Genomic DNA, 25,920 nt, shown 5'->3' with positions numbered 1-25,920 from the left:
TGAAGGGTTGTGGCTTTGGGCTGTCATGCTTCTGGCCACCAGCAGAAGCAAGCCATTGGACCTTCCGGGTGAAAACCCTCCTGTCCACCTCCTATATTAACAATTTTTCAAAAACCTCAATCCATATATAGGCACGCAGGATTTCTAAGGCTGGGAGATTCCTCTAAATCGTAGGTGCCTTGAGGAAACAAAAACCTTCAACAAATAAAAAATCTATCCTCCCCAGTGTCTTAACCATCTACCTTTAGGTTTTATTTAAACAATGTGGGAATCCTTTTATATTGACAACAGTCCTGTTGTACAAAGATTTTCGGTAGCCCGCACTTAAAAGAAAGAAAGAAAAAAGGGGGCGAATACCTCCCTCCCCAAATACTGCAGGTAAACAGATTTTTGCTTTGAATGGAATCAGCATTCTCTCCTGGAATAAACAGTGGCTTGCCCTGGGCCATGGAAGGCTCTGGCAATCTGCTTCTGTGCCAGGGACAGGCTTGTGGCCCAAGGGCCTAACTCTTTCAGGGCTTTTCGAGCCTGATCACCAAGAGGTTGGAGAGGCTGGGGAGAGGCGGGGGAAGGGGCTTAGAAAAGAACTGCCAGGTAAGAGCTCAAAATTACTGAATATTCAAAATCAAACACTAAAGCCAAGCGGATTTCCCTGAGCAGGTTTCTGTGGTCCTGGAATGAAGTGGGGAAGACTGGAAGCCGGAGGGGTGGGGGGGGGGGGGGGCGGGGAAGGCAAGGCTTTGGGATGGAAGTGGTACAGAACCTCCCCACCCCGGCTTTTCTTCCAGTCCCAGCTGCTCCAGAAGGGAGAGCGCTGGCAAAGGAAACAGAGCGGAATCGCCCACATTAGCTTCGCTCTTCGGCTCTCCGGTGACCGGGCGCCTCTGGGCTTGTGTGAGCGTCTCCTATCTAATGCCAATGACAACGGGCACTGAGGGTGATTTTTTGTTCTTTTCCCGACCCTTTGCAGGCAACTTTGTAAAGAATTTACGGATCTGCTGGCGCAGGACCGGACGCCAATCGGGAACAGCCGGCCCAGCCCCATCCTGGAGCCGGGGATCCAGAGCTGCCTCACGCACTTCAGCCTCATCACGCACGGCTTCGGCGCCCCGGCCATTTGCGCCGCGCTCACGGCCCTGCAGAACTATCTCACCGAGGCGCTCAAAGGCATGGACAAGATGTTCTTGAACAACACCACCACTAACAGGCACACGTCTGGGGAAGGCCCAGGTAGTAAAACTGGAGACAAGGAGGAGAAACACAGGAAATGAAAAAATTTTTTAAAAAAGGAAAAATGTTTTAAATACAAAAGGAAAACAGAAAAAAATTTAATTTTAGCTTTAAAATATTGGATTGGCTTTGGAAGAATTATATTAGGTAGAATACACATACAATCAAAAAATTTTTAAAAAAGCTAAATAACTTAAAAACTGAGGCGTACAACGGAGCAACAGTATCGGTTCTCAGTGTCTATTTCAAGATACACTTGGAGACAACCATCCGGATTTTCCACTTCGGTTCTTTCGAGCTTAGTAATACTGATAATAAAAGAAAACCATGATTTTTTTTTTCCCCTTTGGAAAATAAACATAAGACTAAACATGAGAAAACGCTAACTTATTGGAAGAAAATCGGAGAAACATTGTTGGTGTCAGTGCTTTGAGAGCTGGTTGACTGAGACGCACGAACTTTTTAATTTTTAATATTTTTTTAGGAAACTTTCGCAGTCCCCGCCTTTCCACCTCACCTGACCCCTCCCTCAGCCACCCTTTTCTACATTGCCCTCCCTTCCTCAAGCTGTCGTGGGAATCTTCTGGGATGCAAATGAGTGTGGTTGGCCCCTGTGCCTGGTGTTTCAGTCCCCTTGGTGCCCCCGCCCCCACCCCGCCCTGCGTTCGTAACTTACCGGTGCCCAGCTCCCGGACCGTTTGCATAATTAGGGAGGGCGAGGGCGGGCCGGGCGGGAGGCCCGCGGAGAGGCAGGCGGTAGCTGCAACTTGGGGTGCCAGCCGGCCTAGCAGAGGCTCCCTCGGCTGAGGAAAATCCGGACCAATAAGTCGATTCAGACTCATCATCAATTCCTTTCAGAGATGTTGCTAGTTCCCAGCCTTGCCAGCATCTGCATATCAGAGATTTGTTACAATATGTGTCATCTACTAATTTTAAGAACAATAGTAAAAAAAAAACCAATATGAATACGTTGATTAGTATGTAATTCCTTCGGAGGGGTATGTACCATTTCATTCTCTTCTGTTTTCCAAAGCTTTGCCCGCATGGTTTATGAGCTTCTTCAAAGAGGACTTGGGCTTCCTACACAATCTATAAGGTACAGAGAAAAAAAAAATCCGATCCCTTTTTAATCAAAGCCTATGTGTCAGAATTCTGCAGGTGCACTTCTTTAAAGAAGCTCAAAGAGAATAATTTAGAAAGTGGCCAATAAGAGATTGAAGCAGCTTTGAGTCTAGTTGCTAACAGATACCTCAACACGGAATTCTGGGGAGGCAGGGAGCTGCAAAATGAATTTTAGGGGAAAAGGGTAAGGGTTGTTGGAGCTCAATATTTTAACAATATTGCCCTGCCTTTAAAATTGATTCCATTTCCTTGGGCTCTTTGGCGATCGCTGTTAAAGCGGGGAAAGAAGCAGCTTTGCGAGTGGTCCTGGGGAAGAGGGTAGTGCAAGCTCCCGTCTTTCAGCAGCAATTGTTTTCTTACAAGATGCTTTATGAATGAGGTTTTTTTTTTTTTTTCCCTCCCAGACGTGCACTTGTTTTGGCAGATAATGGTAAAATGATGCAAAGTGAAAGGATGTATTTCAGCTTTGAATTTTACTGTCTGGATACACTGGGACTATTCCCAATGGATACAGTTTCATGCATTTAATCTCTCACTTCTGGCAGCTCATCTCCTTTCTGGGGCTTCATCAGGGCATTATCATGAAATAAGATCTGGAACCCGTTGTCCCTGCCCTCCCAAAAGCTGCGAGAAATCCCCTGGGGTGGGGTGGGTGAGACAGGTCTCTAAATTTAGCGTCGACACACACAACTCTTTTTACAAAGTAGACATCAGGACCTTTGCAACATCCCCTCAAGACAAAGATCCAGGTGTCTGTTCTGCAAGATTTACGGTTAGGACCCACTAGCACTCTCAGTTCTGCTGCCTGGGATGGGCCTTGGCCTTGGGAGGAGGTTGGAGGGTTGGGGTTTAGGAACCTGTTGAGAGCTTTGTGCTGACCTTTTTATGGGAGAGGGAGTTAGGGAGCTGGTTTCAGCTCACCAGGAGGGTCTAAGCAACTGTTAATGTCACACGCCAGCCCCTCTACCACCAGCTCCTTTGGGCGTCTCTCGGCGTGCAGGGCTTGGCCCTAGACGAGTTGAATGCGTGCAAAAGTCACGAAGTAGACCTTATAGAGAGTGTAGACACGCCATCTCTCCGCAGCTCAGAAGCCTGAGCCTTTGTCCGGGCGCCCGGCCGCTTGCCTTAGATGTATTCTGATTGCAAAAGGCCAGGAGAAACCACACTGAAAACCATCGTCTCCTTTCCTTGCAGGGCAACGCGCCCCACGCGTGTGACGTGCGAGAGACGCGATGGACGCGCCTTGCTCTTACTGTGCAGGTCCTGAGAACCTGTGGGCCACTCGCGCCCAGTCGTGTTGAGGACATAGAATCAGCCGCTGGAGGGGCCGCGGGCCGCCCGGGCCCTTCCCGCTCTCGGTCTCACCCTAAGGGCTAAGGCGACCGAGAAAGCCCCATTCTCCCGTAGGTAATGGGGCGGCGCCCCGCGGGCTGCAGGCGGGGAGGGGTTTCAGTGGCGCCGAGGCCCTTTGCTAGCAGCAGCCACCGCAGGCGTCTGCTCCCAGAGGGCGAGTGGCCTAGAAATGTCCAGGGAATCGGAAGCTTCCCCTGCCTGTGCCAGGACGAAAACTCTCTCCGCCCTCACGCTCCTAGAGGCGGGGGATGGGATACGAATTGTCTTGCTTGGCTCTGCAGCCTCCCTTCGCCCGCGCCCGCGCCCGCGCCTTCCTCCCGCGCCCCAGCCAAGCAGAGCCCCCTGCGCGCCTCCCGGCCCCCGCGCGGGGCGATCCCACTGCCCCCTCGCCCGCCCTCCCTTCTCCTTTCATGTACCACCCCGTCCCTTGCTTTCGTTAGCCAGGCCCGCTACGTTTATCTGATAATTGAGTTATTAAAAGATTTGGTTTCCTTGGGCCCATAAATCAATAAACAGTAGGATTAACGCAAGAGTTTGCCTTTTAAGTCAAAGGAAACGTTTAAAGCAAGCCCTTTTGAGCGTTGTTTTCAAACCAAACAGGTGAGTTGCAGCTCTCTCCCCAGGCCTGCACTCTACACATTTTATCCATGCCGAGAGCCCTCTCCTAAATGCTCTGTCCCACACCGAAATAGCTAAAGATAGAGAGGAGGAGTCCGGATGTGGCTGCGCTGTCCTCACGCTTTCCACGTTGCACGTCCTTTTGGAGCCTCTAAAGGTCTCCTGACCATTCTCCGCCCAACCCCGCCTCCTCCGACATGTATTGTGGGTCTCAGGGGAGGAAAAAAAAAAAAAAAAAAAAAAAGGCTGTTCTGGGTGAGGATTCCATCTACGAAGTGATCTTTAACTTCTCCCCAAAACTGGGAAGGTAACTTCCTCTCCCTACCCCAGGCATCTTGCGTTTTCTTTGCTTCTCTCTGACTCCACATCCTTAGCTTTCTCTATCCCCACATAAAGAACCGAAGAGGCTTTCAAAGACCTGGCTGTTTTAGTTTCTTTGGCCAAGGAAACCACTTTCTCTCAATTATTTCATATCCTATGAAAACTTTGGTCGAATGGAAAACCCGAAACCCCGAACTTATCTACACACTGTTCCTCCGGTACAAAGCCTTACTTAAAAGGGCAACTCATTCCTACTTAGAGTGTTTATAGAGAATTTGTCATCACATCTGATATCCTGTATGCGTAATACATTATGTGGAAAGGAAATAATAAACTTAAACCATCTGATGTTGCCTCAAGAGCCCAAACAGTGTTTCCCCTCCTGTGCCAATGTATGTTAAATTATCGGCGTTAAAAAAAGAAATATCAAAATTCATTTTGTTTTCTTTTAAAAAGTGGAATGAACACTATTCTTTAAATGCCAAAATCGACTTCTCTGTTGAGTTGGTCTCTAATTCACTAACATTGTTTTTTGCCACACAATCGAGAAATATCAATCTATTGACTCTTCACGAGAAGAGTTCTGGAGGGTATCCATGTTAAGTTTGTATATATTTATTTATGCTTAATTTAATGGGAATGTGTAAATATGGCGAGCAAGTAGTTTGGGATTATTTATCTGTGAATCTATACCTCTGTGAATGGGTGGTAAAAAAAAAAAACCCGCTTGACCCTAGGTAGAATCTTATCTGAATTTTTCTGTTCTTTATAGACAAGCTGTTATGGTAATAGGTAGAAATTGGTTTATTGTCCAGTGTTGATCTGATTTACATAAATAAAAAGATTGTTGTGTTTTTGTTGTGTTTTCATCTTCAGTTTCTTGAATATGATTATTAACTCTACAGACAGAAAAAAAGTATAGCCAAGAAGTTTTTCCTTTTGTCCCCTCTTACCGAAATGCAGGCAATGTTTTCATTACAGCATAAATAACAGCACAAATACAATAACTTTTACTTCTCAGAAAAATGGACACTTTGGTTTTCACTAGGAGGCATTTTTAATTTTTTAAATTCCAAACTGACATTCTTCTCTATTTCTAACCAGATTTGCAATAAAAGTTCGTGCTAACTGCATCTCTTGGTTTATTTTGCCTTTAAAAAAAATGAGGCATCAAATTGACTTCCCAGGTAACTCTGTGTTCCAATAAGTAAAGGAGTCTGGGTCCAAGTCAAAGATAAAGCTCCCCTCCCACTGCTAGTGGGCTAGTGTTCTGGCATGATGTTCCCTGAAGGACATGGTGCAGGGGAGATGCCCACAGGGCAAGGTATGGGCTCCTGCACCCCACACCTTCAAGTCGGAGGAATTAGCTGGCTCATTTCAGGATTGAACGCAACCCTGACCTTACCAGCAAAGCTAGGTGACCCATAACCAAATGAGGAAAAGTTCCCTTGACCCACAGAAGGAAAGAGGCATAGCGGTCTGAGGAGGTAGCTTCTTACCTCAGGCTCAGAGGTTGCCTAGAGAAGGCAGAGCTTTTCTCATTTGGGTTAATGGGCTGCAGTGATCAAACATCTTCTCAATCTGTATTTCATCCCTAGGCTTGAGTGTCTTCCCTGAGACCAGGAAAGTAAAGTCATCCAAGATGTCACACAGTGTGGATGAGTCATTATTTCTCTTTAGACCTCAAGGTCTTTATCTGTGAAATGTGGGTCTTCTAAGGTCCTTCCCAACATCGCCATTGCCTAGTTTAAATATAAAAAGCAGAAACAGCAATATTTATATACATTTAAGGATGATGGGCAAGTTAAATCTTGATAACCCCAGATTATGAGAGTACTTAGCATATAGTTGGTGCTCAGTTAGTAACAATATACCTCCCATATCAATTTTCTGTTTTTCAGGTGAAGTTGGACTTCCCCATAGGGAAACACAGAAGGGACAATGGAATCTGCTTTATGTGAGATTTTCCACTTCTTGGCTTCTTTATTAATTATAAAAGGGGGGAGGGTATCATGACTAGAACTATAAATGACCGAATCAAAGAAAAGCCTCCCCCGTCCCCCTCAAAAAGGAAAGGGAAGTAGAAGGAAGGAAGGAAAATCAAGGGAAGTGTGATTAACAGGGCATGCAATCCATTTATCTAGAAAGAAAACAGGTATATGCCTTATCTCTGGCTCAACTGTATTATGTTGAGCTTCATTTGCTTTTCGGAGGGTGAGGGGTTGGTTACCCCTGGGATTGTACAAAGGGGGTGGTGAGTAACTTCCATTTCCTATGGCAGATTTTCCTACAGAAAGGTTAGCTCCAGCTCTGGAGAAACAGACACGCCATCTATTATCTCATAGGTAAATTCTGACCACTTGCCCCCTTCCCACCACCGTTAACAGGGAGAGGATCTGAGACAATCTACTTTACTAGGTAAAACCCAAGGTCCTGATGGGCCCCAATGTGGGAAAAGAACTGGAAGAAAGACCTGGAAGGAGGAACTGGAAAGGAAGGAAAGAGGCAGGAAGCCTGAAGACAGCCTTGCGTAAGAAAATGGCCTTTGGCAGCTTGTCACAGCTCCTCAGCCCCTTTGTTACTGTCTTACCAGGCTGCAGAGGGAGTAAGGAAAGAACCGCAGCTGGAACCGCTAGGCCGTGGACCCCGACCACAGGCCCAGCGCAGGAACCCTAAGTGATCTTGGAGGAGGTGTCGCAACCACCTCTGCCTGCCAGGGGGCAGCCAGCCTGGGTGAGCGGCTTACAGTGCCCGAGAAGACCCCCTGCTCACCCGTATTAGCCGTTTAAGGGCCCTGATCAAAAATAATGCTAGGAGGAAGATCCGATTATTCTTTTATGAAGCTTCAGTCTTTTTCTTCATTTGCAAATAACAGCCCCCGTGGGATCCTCCGTCCCCGTCCCAGGAACCCTGGGGAGCCAGAGCAGAGAGCCATCAGAGAGATGCTGGCCCTACTAGACCTGTCCCTTCTCGAGGGCGCTCACGATTTCCCGACCTAAGCTGCCTTCCATGCTTGGACTTGGAGGGCGGTTGTCTGTCATGTTGAAGCCTCAGAAATTAAACGTGCAGCTCACAAGTCCATTAATTTTAGCTTCCCATTAATCTATTTATAAGTGAGCCAGCGCTGGCTCTATAAATACAGTCCTATAAAATTGAACTCCTTCCCATAAATTTTCCAAGTTGTTTATTTACATGTATTCCCTCGCCCTCTAACGAGCCTCCTTTAAACTGGGGGAAGACCCGGGCACACCGACCCTCGACGGGGTGTGCTCAAACCCTCCCCAGCTTCCTGCTGGAGTCCTGGCATCCTGGGGGAGGAAGGAATCACGCGGGGGGCAGAAAACGGAGGGCGAAAGCATTTTTCCTTCTTGACTTTGTTTCCTTGTTTTTATCCCAAACTCACACTTTCCATATTTCCCATCACAAGCTCCATGTTGATTTATATCGTCATAAACAGCATTCTTGCGACTATAGCTTCTCTCATAGCTTGGGGTAAGCTCCTTTTTCACTTCCCTGGCAGCTACTACTTTGAAATCAGGCCCCATAAATAACCACATCGCTCCCTTAGGAAGAGGTCCGTCAAACGTCTCCCCGGGTCCACTTTCTCGGCGTGGCTCCCTCCCCGCCGCCGCCGCCCCTCCCAGGTCACAGGTTGGCGCGCTCCCGGCGCTTTGCGCCCCTGTTTCCAGGATGCACCAGCGGACAGCAACGTGGAGACCGCGCACGAACGCGGAGACACTCACAGCCCGGGGACAGCCAGCGTGCGCACGTACCACGCGTGCGCCGCCCCCGCCTGCGCCGAGCGCACGCACAGAGCGCCGCTGCCCACGTCTAGGCACGCTCTCTGGGTTGCGGCGCAGGGTGTCACCAAGCGCGCACGCGCGGACGCCCACGCAAGCGCACGCACGCGCCGCGGCGCCCCGGGGCGTAACTCCAGCCCCCGCGACGGCCCAGGGCGCGGCCCGCTTAGGAGGGTTCCTGCTGCGCGCGGTCAGTATGGAGGCGCTGAGTTCGCAAACGTGCGCAGGGTGGGCAACCTTGTTTTTTTCCTGAAAGCTATTTATGCTCATATTAAGAGCACTTTTATCACACAAGTTCAACACGTCCTGCGCTGCTCACAAGCGAGCAAGGTCAGGCGGCGATTTTTTTGCCCACTTGTTCGAAACGTATTGGTTCCTGCCCCTCCTGTTTCTTTTCGCCTTTCTCTTCTCTCCGAACGAACGGGCTGCAGCCTTTTGGAGCTGACTCAGGCGAGAGGCGGCCAGACCCAAATAGGGGTCACACCTGCTGCCGGGAGAGGCCCCTGCATAAAAATGCTTTTTAAAAATTTTAAAAAGAAGCATAATAGCCAATGGACTTAGCAAAGCGTGACTTGCCCAGGCCGCACGGAGGGCAGCTCTGGCAGTCATCTGTGACTCGACCACCAGTTAACGTCCTGGACGTGCCGGTTCGCGGAGATATTAGCGAACGTTTCAAGGATGTGGCTGTCAGACGTCATTAGCCGACGCACTTAACTGGAAGGAGGGCACGGACAGGGCAAATACGCGTAGAATATTTTGGGGAGGTCAGAGTCTGCCCTCTGACACAGCCACATGTCCCTACCTGTGCAGAAATTTATCAAATGGCTGGAGAAAAGAAGCTGGTACATGAGCGGCAGGGTACAGAGCGGGGGTAAGGGGAGGGTCTCTGGGACTGGGCATGCAAGTTTTCCCGGGTTGGGAATACGGACCCAAATCAGACCGGTATAGAGGTTGGAGGATCGAGTCAACCCAGTGAGTTCCAGCGCTGACCGCATGAACCATCGGGTGCTGAGCGCTAGAACCAGCGCCTAGATGCACAGTTAGAAGCGGGGCAGCTCGGAAACACCTGATAACCGGAAAGGCAGGTGGCAGTTCGAGTGGCCAGAGTGAGTGCAGCCGTGATCCGAGTTTCCAAAGAAACAGGATTTTAGGTGGTTTCTACACGGCAGTGGATTTTACTCCTAAACTGTCCACCGTTCTAGGTTTGGAAAGGGGCGGGGGGCGGGGCGGTGAACAAAATGGCTGGGAAAATCCCAATCAATACAAAGAAAAGTATAAAACCACACAAAACCTTAGTGCTCCATTAGCCTGCTCTCACCAAAACCACACTAAACCAAATGTGCCAGCGCTAACTTCAGGATCAAGATATCAATCTTGGACCAGGATGAATTTTGTGTATATGTTGTCCTCCTTGATAAATGATCCTACCAGAAACTGGATGAGAGAACTTTTGGGGGGGATTGTAGTGAAGGATATTTACCCACACACACAGACACACAATATCACAGCATGGGAACTCCTCAATTCCTAAACAAAAAACAACCACAACAAAGCAACATTTCCAATGTGATTTTTTTTTTTTTTTTTTTTTTTGCCGTGAGAGTCCCCTGTGTTAAGGAACCAAAGGAAGACTTTTTTTCGTTTCTTAGGATTTAGGGCTCTTGCTTTCAAGACAGAATTCTTTTGGCCAGAGATTCTTAGAGATAGGAAACTTCCAACATTTAAGGCAAAAGCACAGTTTACTCTTTTTATGGGTTGTTTCACACACTTTCCTTTCTGCTGGTTTTAGGAAGGTGGGGTGGTTCACAGGCTTGAGCCCTACCGACAAAATGGGCCCACTGAGTGATTCAATCACTTTTATGTTCAATCTAAATATTCTTTTCTTCTTCAAAGATAAGGGCCATTCAAGACAATGGGACCAAATAATCCGAAGAAGGATAAAGCTGATCCGGGTCCCTGTGACCTTTTACCCTTCCTTTAATTCTCAATAGTGAACATCTGTGTTTGGTGGCCAATGTCTGAAAGTAATAAAGACAATTAGAGCTTTTTATTTTTTCTTTGGGAGGAGGGGTTTGGGTGCCAGTGTGGAGAGGTAAAAACTTTGTCTATGACACTGCTTTGCAGGATGAAACTAGGGGAATGACGCCCACTAGGCCTTGCTGCATTGTAGGCCCTGAGGAATTGAGTGTAGTTATCATGTACACTGAAGCTATACGTAATTCATATTGCTCCTTTCTTTACTAGTCTGTGGGCATTTCTTTTTTTTTTTTACAATCCTATCATTTGTCACCTCTATACCAGGAAAAGAAAATCATGTCCATCTCTCTCTAGCCTTGTTCTGAGTTTACTTCTGGCTGCGAGGACTGTTAAATTAGGTTCCTCAATTAGGTTCCTGAATTCTCACTCTCCCACCACTTTTGTGAAGGCTCTTCTGTCTTCCACCTAAGAACCAGCTAACACCAAACCAACCCCAAACAACTTGACAAAATACACCCACCACATGTCAATCAATCTATTGAAAAGTATTTCAGCTTTCAGTGTGCACATCTGCGAAACCCACCAATCTTGAGACCATTTGAAAGGGTCAAAATTCTGAAACAATAAGATATTCCAGAAATAACCAGTTGGAGAAATTTATCTCCAAAACAAATGTCAGGAGTGAAAGAACCCGTTTTCTTAGTACAGGTTTTCCTCATGGCACTCTATTTTGGATTTTTGATGATCCGTACTTGTTTCTCATAAAGGACATATATCTGATCTTCAATGAGCAAACCTATTACATATGTATGCATGAAACTACATAACAATTTAAAACTTGGTTGAAAAGTGACTATATATGTATTTATACAGATATATCAGTATATATCTGTCTGTCTCCTGAACTCTCAGTTGTAGTGAAACTTTTTTCCTAATGGAGGTCATTTGGAAAAGCCATCCTATTTTTAATGTTCTAAAATTTATGGAAGGGGATGTGTCTGAGAACCAGAGCATGAAACCTTAAAGTGAGGGTAGAGTTTTCCTGTCAACTGGACACTGGATGGCTTCCCTGCATGTCATCACTCTAATGTGTACACAGAAACATGAGTTTGCAGTTGAATGGTTGTACGTTTAATCACAAATGTGCACAGGCACACTCAGAAGACTGTTTTCATTCATTTCTCCTTGATGTTAAACATGTGTTGGGAATTTTGCAACTCTGACTTCTCCAGATCATATTTGTGACTTTGTTCTTACACATGCAGTTTAGAAACCTACAAGGTGATAACTAGGTTATTCTTCCTCTCTCTTTTTTGACTGTTAATAACTCTGTCCTTCTTCCTTTCCTCTCCCCCACTGGCTCCCCCCTCCCAGCATTCTGTCAAGCAATAGGCTGTAAAATAGTTATCCAGACCAGCAGCCAGGCAAGTGCCGTTTGAGAGTAATTTCTGCCCCAAGCATTTAGCCCAGGGCAAAGCAAGCGTGCTCTCTAACTGATCAACCTGGATATTTCATTATTCATTAATTTACTGTTTAACCAAATCCCACTCATTATCAGAGGCAACGCTTGGCAGAGCCCAGCGAACAGTAGCAGTTGGTGTCAGGCGTGGAGAATTGGCCCATTTGATCCTGGGCTGTTTTATTATTCAACACCACTGACTGAGAAAAAGGTCCATGAATAATAAAGAGCCAAAGCGTGTTTGAACTGAGAAGCATGACACAGCCTTACAAAACAGCAGTTAGAAAATTAAAGGCAAGGTGGCCCAGACTTTGCATTTTTTATCCTGGCTGTGGGCACAGACATTTATATCCCTACATTGTTTTCAGTGATTTTTTTTTAAGTCCTTAAGAAAGAGGCAGTTGTTTCAGTCAGTCTCACCCTTTCAAAACAGACCATTGAAGAACTCAGGAGCAAACTTACACAGCAAGAAACAAACATGCCTCCAGATGGGAACTTGAAAACATAATTTCTAACCTTATAATCAGTTAGGTCCTTTGTGGCCCTTCTCAGCTATGGGGAAGATTTGGGTGGTTTCAATTCTCCTTTGGACCTGCCATCATTCATACCCTGGGTTGGTTTAATAATATAATTCATGATGCTGACCAAATGCATGTTAAGTTCCTTTTCTCTCCAAGTGGTTCCTTCCTTGAGAAGTCTTTGGGTCCACAAGCACCTGGCCACAAAATACACGTAGCAATGGTTTTCGAGTTCCTGTAGGTAATATTGAAACTCATTAATATGAGAGAAGGACCTGTGAAATACATAGGGATGAAAGGAGAAGTTTATGCTCCCCCAAAAGAACCTTTTTTGAGTTTATGCAGGCAATAGTGTGTGTGACTATTGCCTGCATAATAGTGGGCTTGTTGGCTCCATTGGTGGTGGGCCTGAAAGTAGGACTGTCTTTAGTACCTGTCCTGTCATTCTATTCATATATCATTTTTTTTTTAAAGATTTTATTTTTTTCATTTTTCTCCCCAAAGCCCCCGGGTACATAGTTGTATATTCTTTGTTGTGGGTCCTTCTAGTTGTGGCATGTGGGACGCTGCCTCAGCGTGGTTTGATGAGCGGTGCCATGTCCGTGCCCAGGACTCGAACCAACAAAACACTGGGCCGCCTGTAGCAGAGCGCGCGAACCCAACCACTCGGCCACGGGGCCAGCCCCTCATATATCATTTTTATTCATTGATTTATAGTCTTGAATAAGTATGGTGAGACCTAAAACAGTAATGATAACAGTACCTTGTGTATGTTACCTTCTACTGCCTAGCGCTTCATTTTATCCACACACAGCCTGATGCAGAGAAATAGAGCACACGAACTATGGCTCTTTCATTTAGTTGAGCAATAGCCGTGTAGGAAAAAGTTTCCAGTAACCAATAAAATCCACATGGACTGCCTATACTTATCAAAAGTAATATATATATAATCTTTCAGGATTCTTCACAACTTGGTCAGAGTAGAGCTGCCTTGGTGACCGTAAAAGGCCCTATCCGAAGGTGGTGTGGTGAGATCAACTTCAAATGATTTTTAAGGTTGGAATCAGTAAAGAGAATTTGAAAGCACAGGGGGACACTTGGCTTTTTCTTACCATAGGATATTCTCTTGCCTGCCTTGGGTGCATTTGGGAAGTGTTAATATGTTGAATTTAAAGTAGGACAGAATGGCAGCACAAAAAAGTTTCTTTTAACATCATTAACCTAGACACTTCATTTCACAGAAGCTTAGAGAATGGCTCGTCCAACCTTGTGCATGTAACTCATGGTGGAACTGCAATTAGAAGTTTAGTCCAAAGTGCTCTTTCCTCTATAGAAGATCTTAGGATTTTGGTTTTTATTCTAGATATTAGTGTTGAATTTTTTCTACATATCTTTCAACAGTTTTGAAGAAGAGGCCTTAAAAGGATTCTGATCCCACAGGACAGTATTTTTAAAAATAGATCCCTCACAATGGATACTCTTTTGGCATCACAGTTTTTGGCATTAATTATAAGGAGAGAGTGAAAATTCTTCCTCCAATTTATCTGGGATTGGAAGATCAGGATAATAAGATAAAGAACTCTTGTTTTTCTTCCTAATATGGTGGACTAGGTTGTTCAGTTATTATAAATAAAAGTGTCTGAGTTAACTAAGTGTGAACATGATTGAAACGTATGACAGATAAAGGTGATGCCTTGACTTCTCCGCTCACAGATCATGCCAGCCCTCATTAAATCATGAAACCACACACCCTTGATTATGATCACATGTGCAGAAGCCCTAAAGTGAAGAAAACTAGACAATCTTAGGCAATTCATCTACTGGAGCATCATGAGCTCCCTGTTCTTCCTTTTCTTCCATCCTTGCTCCAGATTGAGGTACTGAATCTTACTCTCCAGTGAGGTGTGGTGTAGGACTCTTAGGACTCTCTGATGCTCCTCTGAGTCCTTGGGATTTAGAACTTCAAAGGGTCTGAAAGAGCAGTGTGTGGGAGGAGTTGGTCTTCACCGTGCCTAGAGAAGAGACACTTGGTTGGAAATTTGGAAGGGGAAGAAAACTTAGCATTTTTCTAGGCTTGATGTGTCATAGGGACAAACAGGCACAGTATAAATATCACCTCATTTAAGAAAAATTTCTTTAACTCTTTTACCTCTTGTTATAATTACTCTTTTTAACTTCTCTTCTCATGGTTGTCCACCCTGGCTGCATGTTAAAATTACCTACAGTTAAAAAAAAAATACTGTTGTCCAAGCCCAATCCCCTGATTTATTTGGTCTGAGACACTGATATTGCTTCAAAGCATCCCCAGGTGTTTCTGATGTACAGCTGGGCTAACAAATCAATGCTTTATGTTCTCAGAGCACTTTCTTGATAACATGGCACTCCCCCCACTGTCCTATTATAAAAGTCTCTCTCTGGCCACCTCCTATTATAAATTTTAAATGTGTAGACCATGTCTTAATCAACTTACATAAAACGTGGCATATAGTAGTTGCTCATTCCTTCAACACATGCTTCCTGAGCAGAACTAAGTTGTAGAATCTGGGGATACATCAGTAACAAGACAGACCTGGTCTTTTACCTTGTAAAATGTACAGTCTTTTGTCCTGAAGGCAAGGATGTTGATCCTCCAGTTTTGGATCTATCTAGGGTTAGCTGATAGCTGGCCAAGAGGCATCTTAGTAAAACACATAGTCATCAAGTGCCTCCTAAATGCTAGCCATTGTGCTTGGTCCTGGCTACCTTAGGGCAGATGAACCGGATACAAGGGCTCTTGCTTTGGGTGTACTGTTTTATCTGCCCTTTGAATTGGCCCATCCTGTGTTTCTTAAACCCTGTACGTTTGTGAGATTTTCATTTAAACCCTATTTACCTACATAATGAATGTCGGATTTTTAATATCTAAGAGATTTCTTCAATTGCTAAAATACCTTATGGTTTCAATCCCTAACACTGCACTCTAGATGGTAAAGAGAATGAGTAGGTGTTTATAGATTGCTTCAATTTCCTTTACTCTCGTTTCATCCCAAGCTAGGACGTAGTATATTTTCCAGGTAATAATGAATTTGAAATTTGTATGTAGATATTTTAGTATAGTATGCCTCATCAACGTTTCCTTCTAAATCAAAGATAAGTATCCATTATATAGATAAGATAATTAAAACATATTTGCATTTCACTTTATGAAGTACTTTCATTAAGTAACATTATGTAATGATCCTTGCAATAAGTTTGAGATGTAAGGTGGGTACTAAAGCACCTCTCTTGATTTTACAGGTGAGGAAACCTTGGCTCAGGTTGGGACCCAAGCTCATCTAGCAGCAGAGTGGCAGAGCAGATAAGTTCTACGCTCCTTCTGTCATTCCATACTGCCATACTTAATGTAAGTATGTATCCATACATACCACAGCAATGGGCAAATAGTGTTTTGTTACAGTACTTGAAATGCAAAAACAAGGAGGCTAGCATGTTAATGTATCATAGTTGACAGTTTACATCAACTGGACAAAGATGTGCATACATGTGTGAGAAGTTTAAACTATAGAATGTTTTAAAAGGATGTAGCTGTACCTCTTTCAAGTGTATAAAAGATGTGGACCTGCAATAATTAAGATTCCTTTTAGAAGTCCTTAGAGGCCTGCTTTGATTAATACATAAGATTGCTTTGTAATTATACTCTCAATTATTTGTATGTAAATGGGTGCTCCTCAAGTGCTTGAGGACACTAAAAACAGTGTATTCTCTTAAACAGTTTATATACTTCCCCTGTAATCTTTATTTACACCAGCAATTTGTTCGGCAAGTCTTTTCTCCATTGATATGGTAAAGGCAAACTTCTGCTCAGCCAGACCTTTTGTTAGATCAGAAATTCTGATTTAAGTGAGTCTGAATTAATGAGGTTTTACTTTATTTGCAACTTAATAGGGTTTGCACCATATATCTGCTTTTACATACGCATATAACCTTACTAATATATGTTTTTATACATTTAAAAATATTCAGCAGAGCTACTGACTTGATTTATCAATGAACCTGAGACGTTTCAAATTATTTTATAGCGTCTTAGCATAGATTTGCCTTAGTCCATCTGTAGCAGTGAAGGAAAAATTCTGTTTCCTTAAGTCTTTTTATGAGGGTGCCAAAAGGTATAAAAATATGAAGCCATTTAATAGCCAGGCTCTTTGAAAGCACCAAGCACACACAGTGTGCATGCTAAGTTTAATCACGCTGATGGATTTACATGTAACGTCTCAATTCTAGACTCCCTCATTAGTGCAGTCAATCTCGAAGTTCTCCCTGGTGAGTGAAGGGTGAAGGTGACTTCGACACCCGGGAGAGGACTGCTGGATATTGCCAACACCCAGAAAAAGACAGTGGGAAAAAGCTCTACCATATGAGGCTATAATCCTAGCTGTGGTCAATGTGTTGAAAGCTTTATATTTCCTGACCACAGGATCTTTCTATAAAATGAACAAGGAGGAGGGATATTCCCAGGATTAGCCAGCTGGCTATTTCTATATGCTTATTAAAATTTCTGGAAGAAATAGTGGGGCCTTTAAACCCTTTTAAAGTATATCCGCTTGAGAAATCATAAGCTTCCCCCTCACTCAAACTGTTTAGTGCAAGAGGGGAGGATAAAATATTTTCAAACTTAAATTTTGACAGTTGCAGCAAAGAAATGGGGATATAGTAGATGGTGGTAAAAACAGCAGTAGAAGCAGAAGCGAGAACCAAATCCAGATGTCACCTTTGCAGGAAATCTTTTTCTCCTCTGAGGACCCGCGGGTCAGGCTTTTGAATTTTGGACAAAACACAGTTTCATTCCATCCCATGCAGGGTGCAGGGCAGTCTCGTCTTTTGGAGGCTATGTTTGGAACCTGCTGCCTCTTTGTATTCAATATCCACACGCTATGCCCCTAGCTTGCTGAGCGAATCCCTGCACAATAGTGGCATTAAGGAAAGCAAAGCACAGGCAGTGCACTTGGCTCTTTGTTTAGGGAAGAAAAACAAGCAACTTAACACTTAACAGTCTTCAAAAGATGCTGGGTCATCAAGTGTACTGGACAAGTAGCATTAGAGTGGGGTCCGTTGTGTAAGAAATCCTCAGTGTTTAGCCAGAACTGCCAGACCCAGTGATATTCTGCTGTATAGTCGTCGTCTTCTTCCTCTTCTTTTTTTTTTTGAGGGAGATTTAATAAGTGAAGCTAAGATGTACACTCTCTTTCTCCATCTCCCTTTCTCTCTCTCTATGTATATATACACATACACCTATATGAATAAAGATAGATAGACAGATATAGACATATAAAATGCTCTTCTCCATTTCCTTCTTCCTCTTCTTCTCCTTTAAATACATCTCTGAGTTAACCAAATCTTCCTTTTCAGATGTAGGGCTCCCAGGATATACATACAGGAAATCTAATGTCCTTTTAGTATCTTGAAATGTCATCATTCCGGTTGAGACACTATGTCTTTTTCTTCTAATTGGTGTCTTCAGAACCAGTACATAAGCATTCATGTTAGATTAGGGTCTTAAGCAAACTCAAAGGAAAATCTTTTGTTGAAAAGTATAAGGAAAACAGCAGTTTCTATTTGTTCAGCTTTGTACAGTTTAAAGTGTGCCTTCGCATGTTTTGTTTCATTTAATCCCACACAGGTTCTCTGGAATATTATGGACCTCACAGACTTGGTTGAGTAAAGGGAGGCTGGGGAGAGTTAATGGGCTTGTCCTGTGACAAGCAATGAAGAGATTTTCAGCTGATTTTCTGAAAGTCTTCTAATTGGCAGTGGACATCCTGCCACCCAGAGTCCTCTAAATTATAACAGAAAATACACACTTATCAATTTGACTACAACTGCTTAGGTGGATAATGAAAACATGAATTAGGTGTGTTTAAGTGTGTGTGTGTGTGTGTGTTTCCAGTCATCTAGTGCCCAAGGAGGGGCTGTATGTCCTGGTCAAGAGTGGTGGTGCAAGAGAAAGGGAGGGCACTTATTTTTGAGAAATATCACTGCTTTTTGGCATCTAACCATCAGGACTTTGAAGCACAGGAAGAGAAAGAGTAGGTTAGACGATTATCCAAATAAGGAAGGAATGAAAGAAATATAAGGATAGAAAGGAATGTAAGACAGAATGATAGAAAGAAGAAATAAAGGAAAGAATGGATTAAGGAATGGGCAAGTGAGTGAAATGCCTAGTAATATCATTGTTCTTTCTCACTGAAAGCCTGCTATTTAGGACCCTAAAATATTATGTTTAAATTAGAGTCAGCCAGACTTAATAAGTCTCTGAGACAAGGACAATCTTCTTTCCTTCTAAATATCTCTTCTACTTGACTTGTTTTTTTTTTTTGGTGAGGAAGTTTCACCCAGAGCTAACATCTGTGCCAATTTTCTTCTATTTTGTATGTGGGATACCTTCACAGTGTGGCTGATGAGTGGAGTAGGTCTGTGCCTGGGATTCGAACCTGGGCCACCGAAGCAGAGCATGCAGAACTTTAACCAGTCAGCTATGAGCCCGGCCCCTCTTCTACTTGATTTTTTTTTTTTGAGGGAGATTAGCCCTGAGCTAGCATCTGCTGCCAATCCTCCTCTTTTTTCTTGCTGAGGAAGACTGGCCCTGAGCCAACATCCATGCCCATCTTCCTGTACGTGGGATGCTTGCCCCAGCGTGGCTTGACAAGCAGTGCATAGGTCCACACCCAGGATCTGAACTGGCGAACCCTGGGCCTCCAAAGCAGAATGTATGAACTTAAGCACTGTGCAACTGGGCTGGCCCCTTTTCTACTTGCTTTTCGGTGCCAGAAATTTCTTTGACATCAGGTAAACTTTTTCAGTTCTCTATTATAAATTAAGGATGTTAAAACACAAATATACAGGGGCGCTGGCCCAGTGGCATAGTGGTTAGGTTCACGTGCTCCACTTCAGCGGCCTGGGATTCGTGAGTTCAGATCCTGGGCACAGACCTACATGGTGCTCATCAAGCCATGCTGTGGCAGTGTCCCACATACAAAGTGGAGGAAGATTGGCACAGATGTTAGCTCAGGGACAATCTTCCTCACCAAAAAATAAATAAAAACAAACACACACACATACAAATATAGAGGTAAAACAGTACATGATATAAATGATTTTCAGTCAAAGTATAGCAAATGATTTCAACTTATTTCCTGTTGGGATATAGGTGAAATGGTTATAATAAACTATTCTTTGTGCCTTGGAAAATGGGATGGAGTTCTACGGAAAGGAAAATTAATGGAGAAACTCAGTGGAGACTCTTAACATATCAGTGGAGAAACCCGACTGCCATTGTCTTAACCAGTGCCAGGTGCCCCTGCTGTGATACCCTGAGAAGAAGAAGATGTCACTTGCCTTGTCACTATGCAGTTTGACATCTCACAAAAAAAATGTATAATCTGAATTCGATCACAAGGAAACATCATATAAACCCAAATTTAGGGACCTTATACAAAACAAGTGTCCGTATCCTTCAAAAATATCAGTGTTTTGAAAGAGAAAGAATGGCTGAGGAACTGTTTCAGATTAGAGAAGACTAAGAGACATTCAACTAAATGCAATTTATGATCCTGTATTAGAACCTAGATCAAAGAAAAATTTGCTATAAGGATTTATTGGTGAAATTGGTGAAATTTAAATATGGCTAGTTTTATTAGAAAATAGTTTTGCATCAATGCTAAGTTTTGTGATTTGATAATTGTCCTATGATATAAGAGTGTGATGTTGCAATCTATTCTCAAATAGTTCAGGAAAGAAGGAGGGGTGGGGAGAAAGGTAAAAAATGTGGCAAAATTATGAATCTGGGTGAATGTGGAAATTCTTTGTTCTAATCTTGCAATGCTTGCTTAAGTTTGATAATAGTTCTCCATAAAAAGTTTTGTAAAAGTGAAGAAAGCGTTTTCTTTTCAGAGAGGATTTCCTTCTGCTGAAGGGAGGAAAATTGAGTTACGCATTTGGGCTGTGTTTCTCCAACTGGTAACTTAGCAGCTCTCACTGGTGAATAAGAGTAACAGGTTTAGATAATGTCATTTTCTTTACATTAAATGCAAATAGCTAGTCAATTTTGAAGGTTCAGTTTGGTCAGAGAGCATAGCTCACACATTTGTGATATATGAGATAATAATATGTCCTCAGCATAAAGGTATAATGTAAGATATATCCACACGGTGTGAGACCTCCACCAGACATCATTTTGTTTAACGTGCTTATCTGGACATAAAGATCTTGTTTGAAAATCTAATTTGGGACATTTTGGTAGAATTTCCTCTCTCTGAAAATGATCAAGTGGGGTTATTTAAAATCTTTATAAAGATTCTTTATAAAGATTTTAAAAATTAAGAACAATTAAATGCTCATAACAGAAAGAAATAGATGTGTTTACTAAATCATGAAATTAAGCACAACTATAGATAAAACAAACTCTAAGTAGTGTTTGGAAATAATGATATTGTAGTTCTGTATTGTCTCAGTTTCTTCTCACCAAATCCATGGGAAGCAGCAGCCTTGGTTAAGAAAATGTCTCTGCCATGGTCTGGCACTTGTTTTTTTTATTATCACCTGTTGTCCCATTCATCCATGCCCCATGTCAGAGAGGCCCATAGGTCTGTCCCTTACTAGTGTCAGGGCTGATGTACGAATTATGGAGAATTCTTAGGTTATCTGCCACAACAAAGTTTAGCATTTGAAGTGCAAACTCCTTATTTACTGATTTCCGTGGCTTTAGCTATTTGCTTCCTATCTCCTACTATATAGATTCCTGTTAATGCTGGAAATGTGATTAACCTCCCACTTGGTACTTGTTTAACAGTTATTCTGTAGCTGCCCAGAAGTAAATATCTTTCCTTTGCAGTAGCAACAGAGAGGTTTTGAAAATTCTCTTGGATTGTAAAGATGGCAAATAGAATAAACTTCAGGCTGAGCACTAGTTAAAAAAAAAGTCTCCCCCACTACTCAGAAGTAATTTACTTTATTGTTACTTCCTGTGTTTTGCTATCAACGACCCCCCATGACATCAGCAGCCCTTGGTTAAAAGCTGTTCACTGGCTGCCTTGACAGGCTTTTGCTGTTTAACTGTTTCATGCCCACTTAAATGTGTCATATATACATGCCTCCTAGTGATTTTGTTGGGTTTTCCCATGTCATAGTCCTAGATGCAAATTATATTCTTTAAAGACACGCCTGTTTTTAAAACTAGCAGGCTTGGAATTGAGCTATAGGAAAAAAGTGGCAAATGCACAGAATCCATGGGGCTTTCCTGAAATTCTTTTACTGTCAAGTCTCCCGCATAACACAGACACAGCTGCATAGTACAATGACAGTGGGAATTTTAGGATTGGGAAGGGGGAATGTGGGGGTTCTTCTGCCTGTGTATAAACGTTCTGATTCCTGCCTCGTTCCTGGAGAACTAAAGCTTGCACAACTATCCAAGCATCCATCCGAGAGCAGTTTCTGCCATATCTGAGTTAGCTCTGCACCAGCATCAGTCAGAACACAGCCATTAGCAGGAACTGTCACAAGTGTGGGAGCGGCCACATGGGAAGAGAGACTCCCCCTTCGGCAGCAACAGCTCCTTGGGGTCTCTATAAACATAGCTCCTATCAGGCCGGCTTACAGATTGCCATAGTGTTTACAGATTGTCCTGAAAATGAGATGTCATGTGAGGGGATCCTGGGGTGCAGCTCTTGAAATGAATTCAATATGAAAAATTAAAGTGATGTGGGATCTTACTACAAGTCAAATACCTATGCAGAATTGTGGATGAAAGGAAGTGAGTACTGTAAATTATGTTATCATGGATGGGGAACATTTATATCAATCATTAGGGCTGGAGGATGAATTTGTATAGGGGTAATTGATGAGTCACATTAAAAAAAGCTAAGGTAGATGATAGGTGAGTAGAGAATAACACCCCTGGTGTTTAGGCCTGGAGCTGTCCTCTGGGTCACTGTAGCTAACAGTCAGGAAATTATTTTTAACTGTGTGTAAGAAAATGCTGAGTGCGTTTTCCTTTAGACATCCCTGAACATCCTAAGTCATTACAGGTGCTAAAGTCATGTAAGGATTTTAAAGCACTACTTACAGATTCCAGAGGAGAAGGCCTGTGTGGTCTGTTTTACTGCGAGCACAATAAAAATTAGTGGGCTCTATTTATTCATTACTAATCTGGTGGCAGAGATGTATCTTAATTCCTCATGTGCTTTAAGTGCTGCTGTTGTTATTTGTTGGAAATTTTCCCTTTTCTTCCTATTAAATCTTCATTCCAGGAGTTGTGTTTATTTGGCACTAAGTTAAAAGGAGAGGATGTTGTTAAAAGAAGGTACCACTTTACTGTTCCTATTAACACAGCATCTCAGTACCTACTGCTACTAAAATCCAATTGATTCAGTCTCTGAAGTCTGTCATTAAAGGGTAATTTGGAAACTATTAGAATTCATAGATACACCTTTTTTTAAATCTAAAAATATATGTCATGGTAAAATGGTTGAATGGTAAAATTTTTTACAACATATTTCCTTTCTCTAGGTTTTAGTGATATATTAGCCATATCATGTTTTAATTTTATTATTTTTCTATTGTATTCATAGAATACTTCAGAGTTTCTGTCCTAGAGGTACAAATGTATTAAAACAAAAAAGAAAGAACACCTTCTATCAATAAAGAGTTCTGTCTATACTTATATGTACAAGTAAGAGCATTTCAAATTGGAGCAGATGATGGGCAACATTTAAAGAATCAGAAGATTGAAGTGGCTAATAAGGATGTCTCTGGCCATGTTTTAAAACTAAAGTACAAAGTACAAACAGAAATGTAATGAAATCCAAGGAAACACTAAATAGTACATTTTCTTCCTGAAGAGTGATAATTTAATTCCTGAGATTTCTCCGTTTCCCCCAAAGAACTCAAGTGGCTAATAAAGTTAAGTTCATTCGAAGTACTTTAAACTTCATATTATCTAGACATAATTGAATGAACACTACCTGTTTTGGGCTGAATGTGTCCCCCCCAAATTCACATGTTGAAACTCTATCCCCTACATGATATTATGTGGAGGTAGGGTCTTTGGGAGGTAATTAGAATTAGATGAGATCATGAGGGTGGAGCCCTTACGAACAGGATTAGTGCCATGTGAGGCAGCAAGGAGAGGTCAGCAGTCTGCAACCCAGAAGACAGCCTCCCCAGAATGTGACCATGCTGGCACCCTAATCTTGGCCTTCCACCCTCCAGAACTGTGAGAAATAAATATCTGTTGTTCATAAGTCACAAGTCTATGGTATTTTAGTTATAGCAGGCCAAGCTAAGATGCTCCCTGCAATAACCCCCTTTACTTGTTTTTTTCTAAAGATTGGCACCTGAGCTAACATCTGTTGCCAATCTTCCTTTTTTTTTTCCTTTTTTTTCTCCCCAAGCCCCCCAGTATGTAGTTGTGCATTCTAGTTGTGAGTGCCTCTGGTTGTGCTGTGTGGGACTCCACCTCAGCATGGCCTGATGAGTGGTGCCATGTCCGCACCCAGGATCCAAACCGGGGAAAGCCTGGGCTGCTGAAGTGGAGTGCACAAACTTAACCACTTGGCCATGGGGCCAGTTCCCTGCCCTCGTTATTTTTAGACCTCGAGCCCAAATTGATGTTTCCTTCTAGTATTGGCAAATTTGTACCTAGTACCTTGTATCTCACCAGCCCCTACCTAACTCTCCTGCTCATTTGCGGGACTCAGAAAGACCACCTCTGGTATTGGCCTATTTTTATCTCAACCTGAGTTTCAGATGTCCTAGGAGTACTGGAATTTAAAGCCAGGTGAATACTGAGGTTGGTTGGCTTCCCTCTCTTGTCACAGGAATTCTGGAGGGGGGGAATAATGGCCACTCAGTGTGTCCTGGGCGACTCTGGATAGAGAGCCATCTTGTGACTATCTAGGGTAAAAGGCTGTTTTTGACTTAAGTTTAGGTGCATCCTACATTGATTTGGCTGCTGGCCCTTTTTTTCCCAAAGGCTTTCAATGGTAGAGCAAAACAGTGTAACTTGTCTTAATTAGTATTTTTCTTTTATTTAGCCATCTTCATTTTGGTTTTGTTCCTAGTTCATGTGAAATGGGCTTTACAAATTGGGCTGCTCTGAAATTTGATGTCTAGGCTGCTGAACTCATGGCTGCTGCTAGGACTTTCATGGCCTGGTGCTTGCCCCTTCTGATCTATTCTGATGTTCAAACATTCAAGGGATGTTCAAACATTCCTGAATACAAGACTTTATTTTTTTGTTGCTCTCCAAGGAAGTCATATAAGAATTCAATTTGTTTTGTAGGAAAAGATTTCCTGTTACAGGTCAAGGATTATGAAGACTTGATAAAAGAGGGGATACACTGCATCCATGAAATAATCAGAGAGCAATGAAAACTAGATACTGTTATGGTCCAATTTGTAGTTTTATTTCCTTTATGTGAGAATTTTGGAGTGAGTATAGACTAAGCCTTATGATTATGATGTCAACATCTCCTCATCAAGAAAATGGGACCACTCCCTTTCCAACAGTAAAGACCTCCTTGTGAGAACATGCCTCTTGCAAAGGATCTCCTTCATCATTCTCCAGAAAAGGAGAAGAGGAAACACAAGAAGTGCCTGGTGCAGAGCCCCAATTCCTACTTTCTGGATGTGAAATGCCCAGGATGCTATAAAATCACCACTGTCTGTAGCCATGCACAAATGGCAGTTTTGTCTGTCAGCTGCTCCACTGTTGTCTGCCAGCCCACAGGAGGAAAGCAAGGCTTAGAGAAGGATGCTCCTTCAAACAGAAGCAGCACTAAAAGCCCACTGAATCAAGATGAGCGGGAAACCATACCAATAAACACCTTGTGGATAAAAAAGACGAAAAGAGAATGGGGCCACAGTATTTATATTTGAGAGACATTACCGTTGTATCAGTAGATATCTGAAAGAAAAATGATATGTGATTACTAGGTGTAATTAAGCTCTTGAGAAAAAACACATCCCTATGTTAAATCTCCTCACTATGAAAATAATGAAATAGCATATTAGAGATTATTTTTATCAGTGTGAGAAGAACCCTAGATGAGTGGTCAAGATACTTGGGCACCAGTGCTGGCTCTGTCACCGAGTAGCTGCATGACCTTGTGCAGCTCTCCTAACCTCCCTGAACCTTAGTTTCTTCACCTGGAAAATGAGAGAGCTAGGGTAGACCAGCTGGACTTTGTGAACCCTTTCAGTTCTGTGACTCCATGCCTTATAAAGGCATTTGAAGAAATAACAATCATCTGGCTTTCTTTATATTATTTTTTTAAAATTCTCCTGTTGGGGTATGTACCCAGGTGACAGCTGGGGGCTGTGTTCAGTCAACTTATTAATGAAAATATTGCAGAGTTTGTTCAGAAGATCTACAGATATGCTAATTGGCAGCTGCTCCATTCTTCTCAGGGAGCCATTCCAAGTGAAATATTTGGAATTAGGTTTGAAATACTTCTTCCTTATTCCTGCCTGGGGGATTTATGTAAAAGAA

At 43.0% G+C, this 25,920-nt stretch overlaps 1 protein-coding gene and 1 pseudogene across 7 annotated transcripts in view; both read left to right on the top strand.

Moving 5' to 3' along the window:
- The window catches only part of TFAP2B (transcription factor AP-2 beta), a 31,932-nt gene extending 24,120 nt beyond the window's left edge, over positions 1–7,812 (top strand). For 2 of the 7 annotated variants that reach the window (XM_070514785.1, XM_070514783.1), the window contains 2 exons: positions 971–1,230; positions 3,547–4,544. In XM_070514785.1, coding sequence (XP_070370886.1) covers positions 971–1,230; positions 3,547–3,569 — 283 coding nt within the window. In that variant the 3' untranslated portion in view covers positions 3,570–4,544. Of the gene's footprint in view, positions 1–970; positions 2,177–2,263; positions 5,502–6,545; positions 6,602–7,062 lie in introns of those variants that run through there. The other 5 variants (XM_070514784.1, XM_014834677.3, XM_070514780.1 and 2 more) reach the window with 4 other exon arrangements.
- A 17,147-nt stretch (positions 7,813–24,959) lies between these two features.
- On the top strand, positions 24,960–25,210 carry LOC106827024 (small ribosomal subunit protein eS27-like; annotated as a pseudogene).
- The last annotated feature ends 710 nt before the right edge of the window (positions 25,211–25,920 follow it).

Source organism: Equus asinus, chromosome 8 (assembly GCF_041296235.1).
Source record: "Equus asinus isolate D_3611 breed Donkey chromosome 8, EquAss-T2T_v2, whole genome shotgun sequence".
NCBI lineage: Eukaryota > Metazoa > Chordata > Mammalia > Perissodactyla > Equidae > Equus > Equus asinus.
This window is presented reverse-complemented; position numbering and strand designations above follow the sequence as displayed.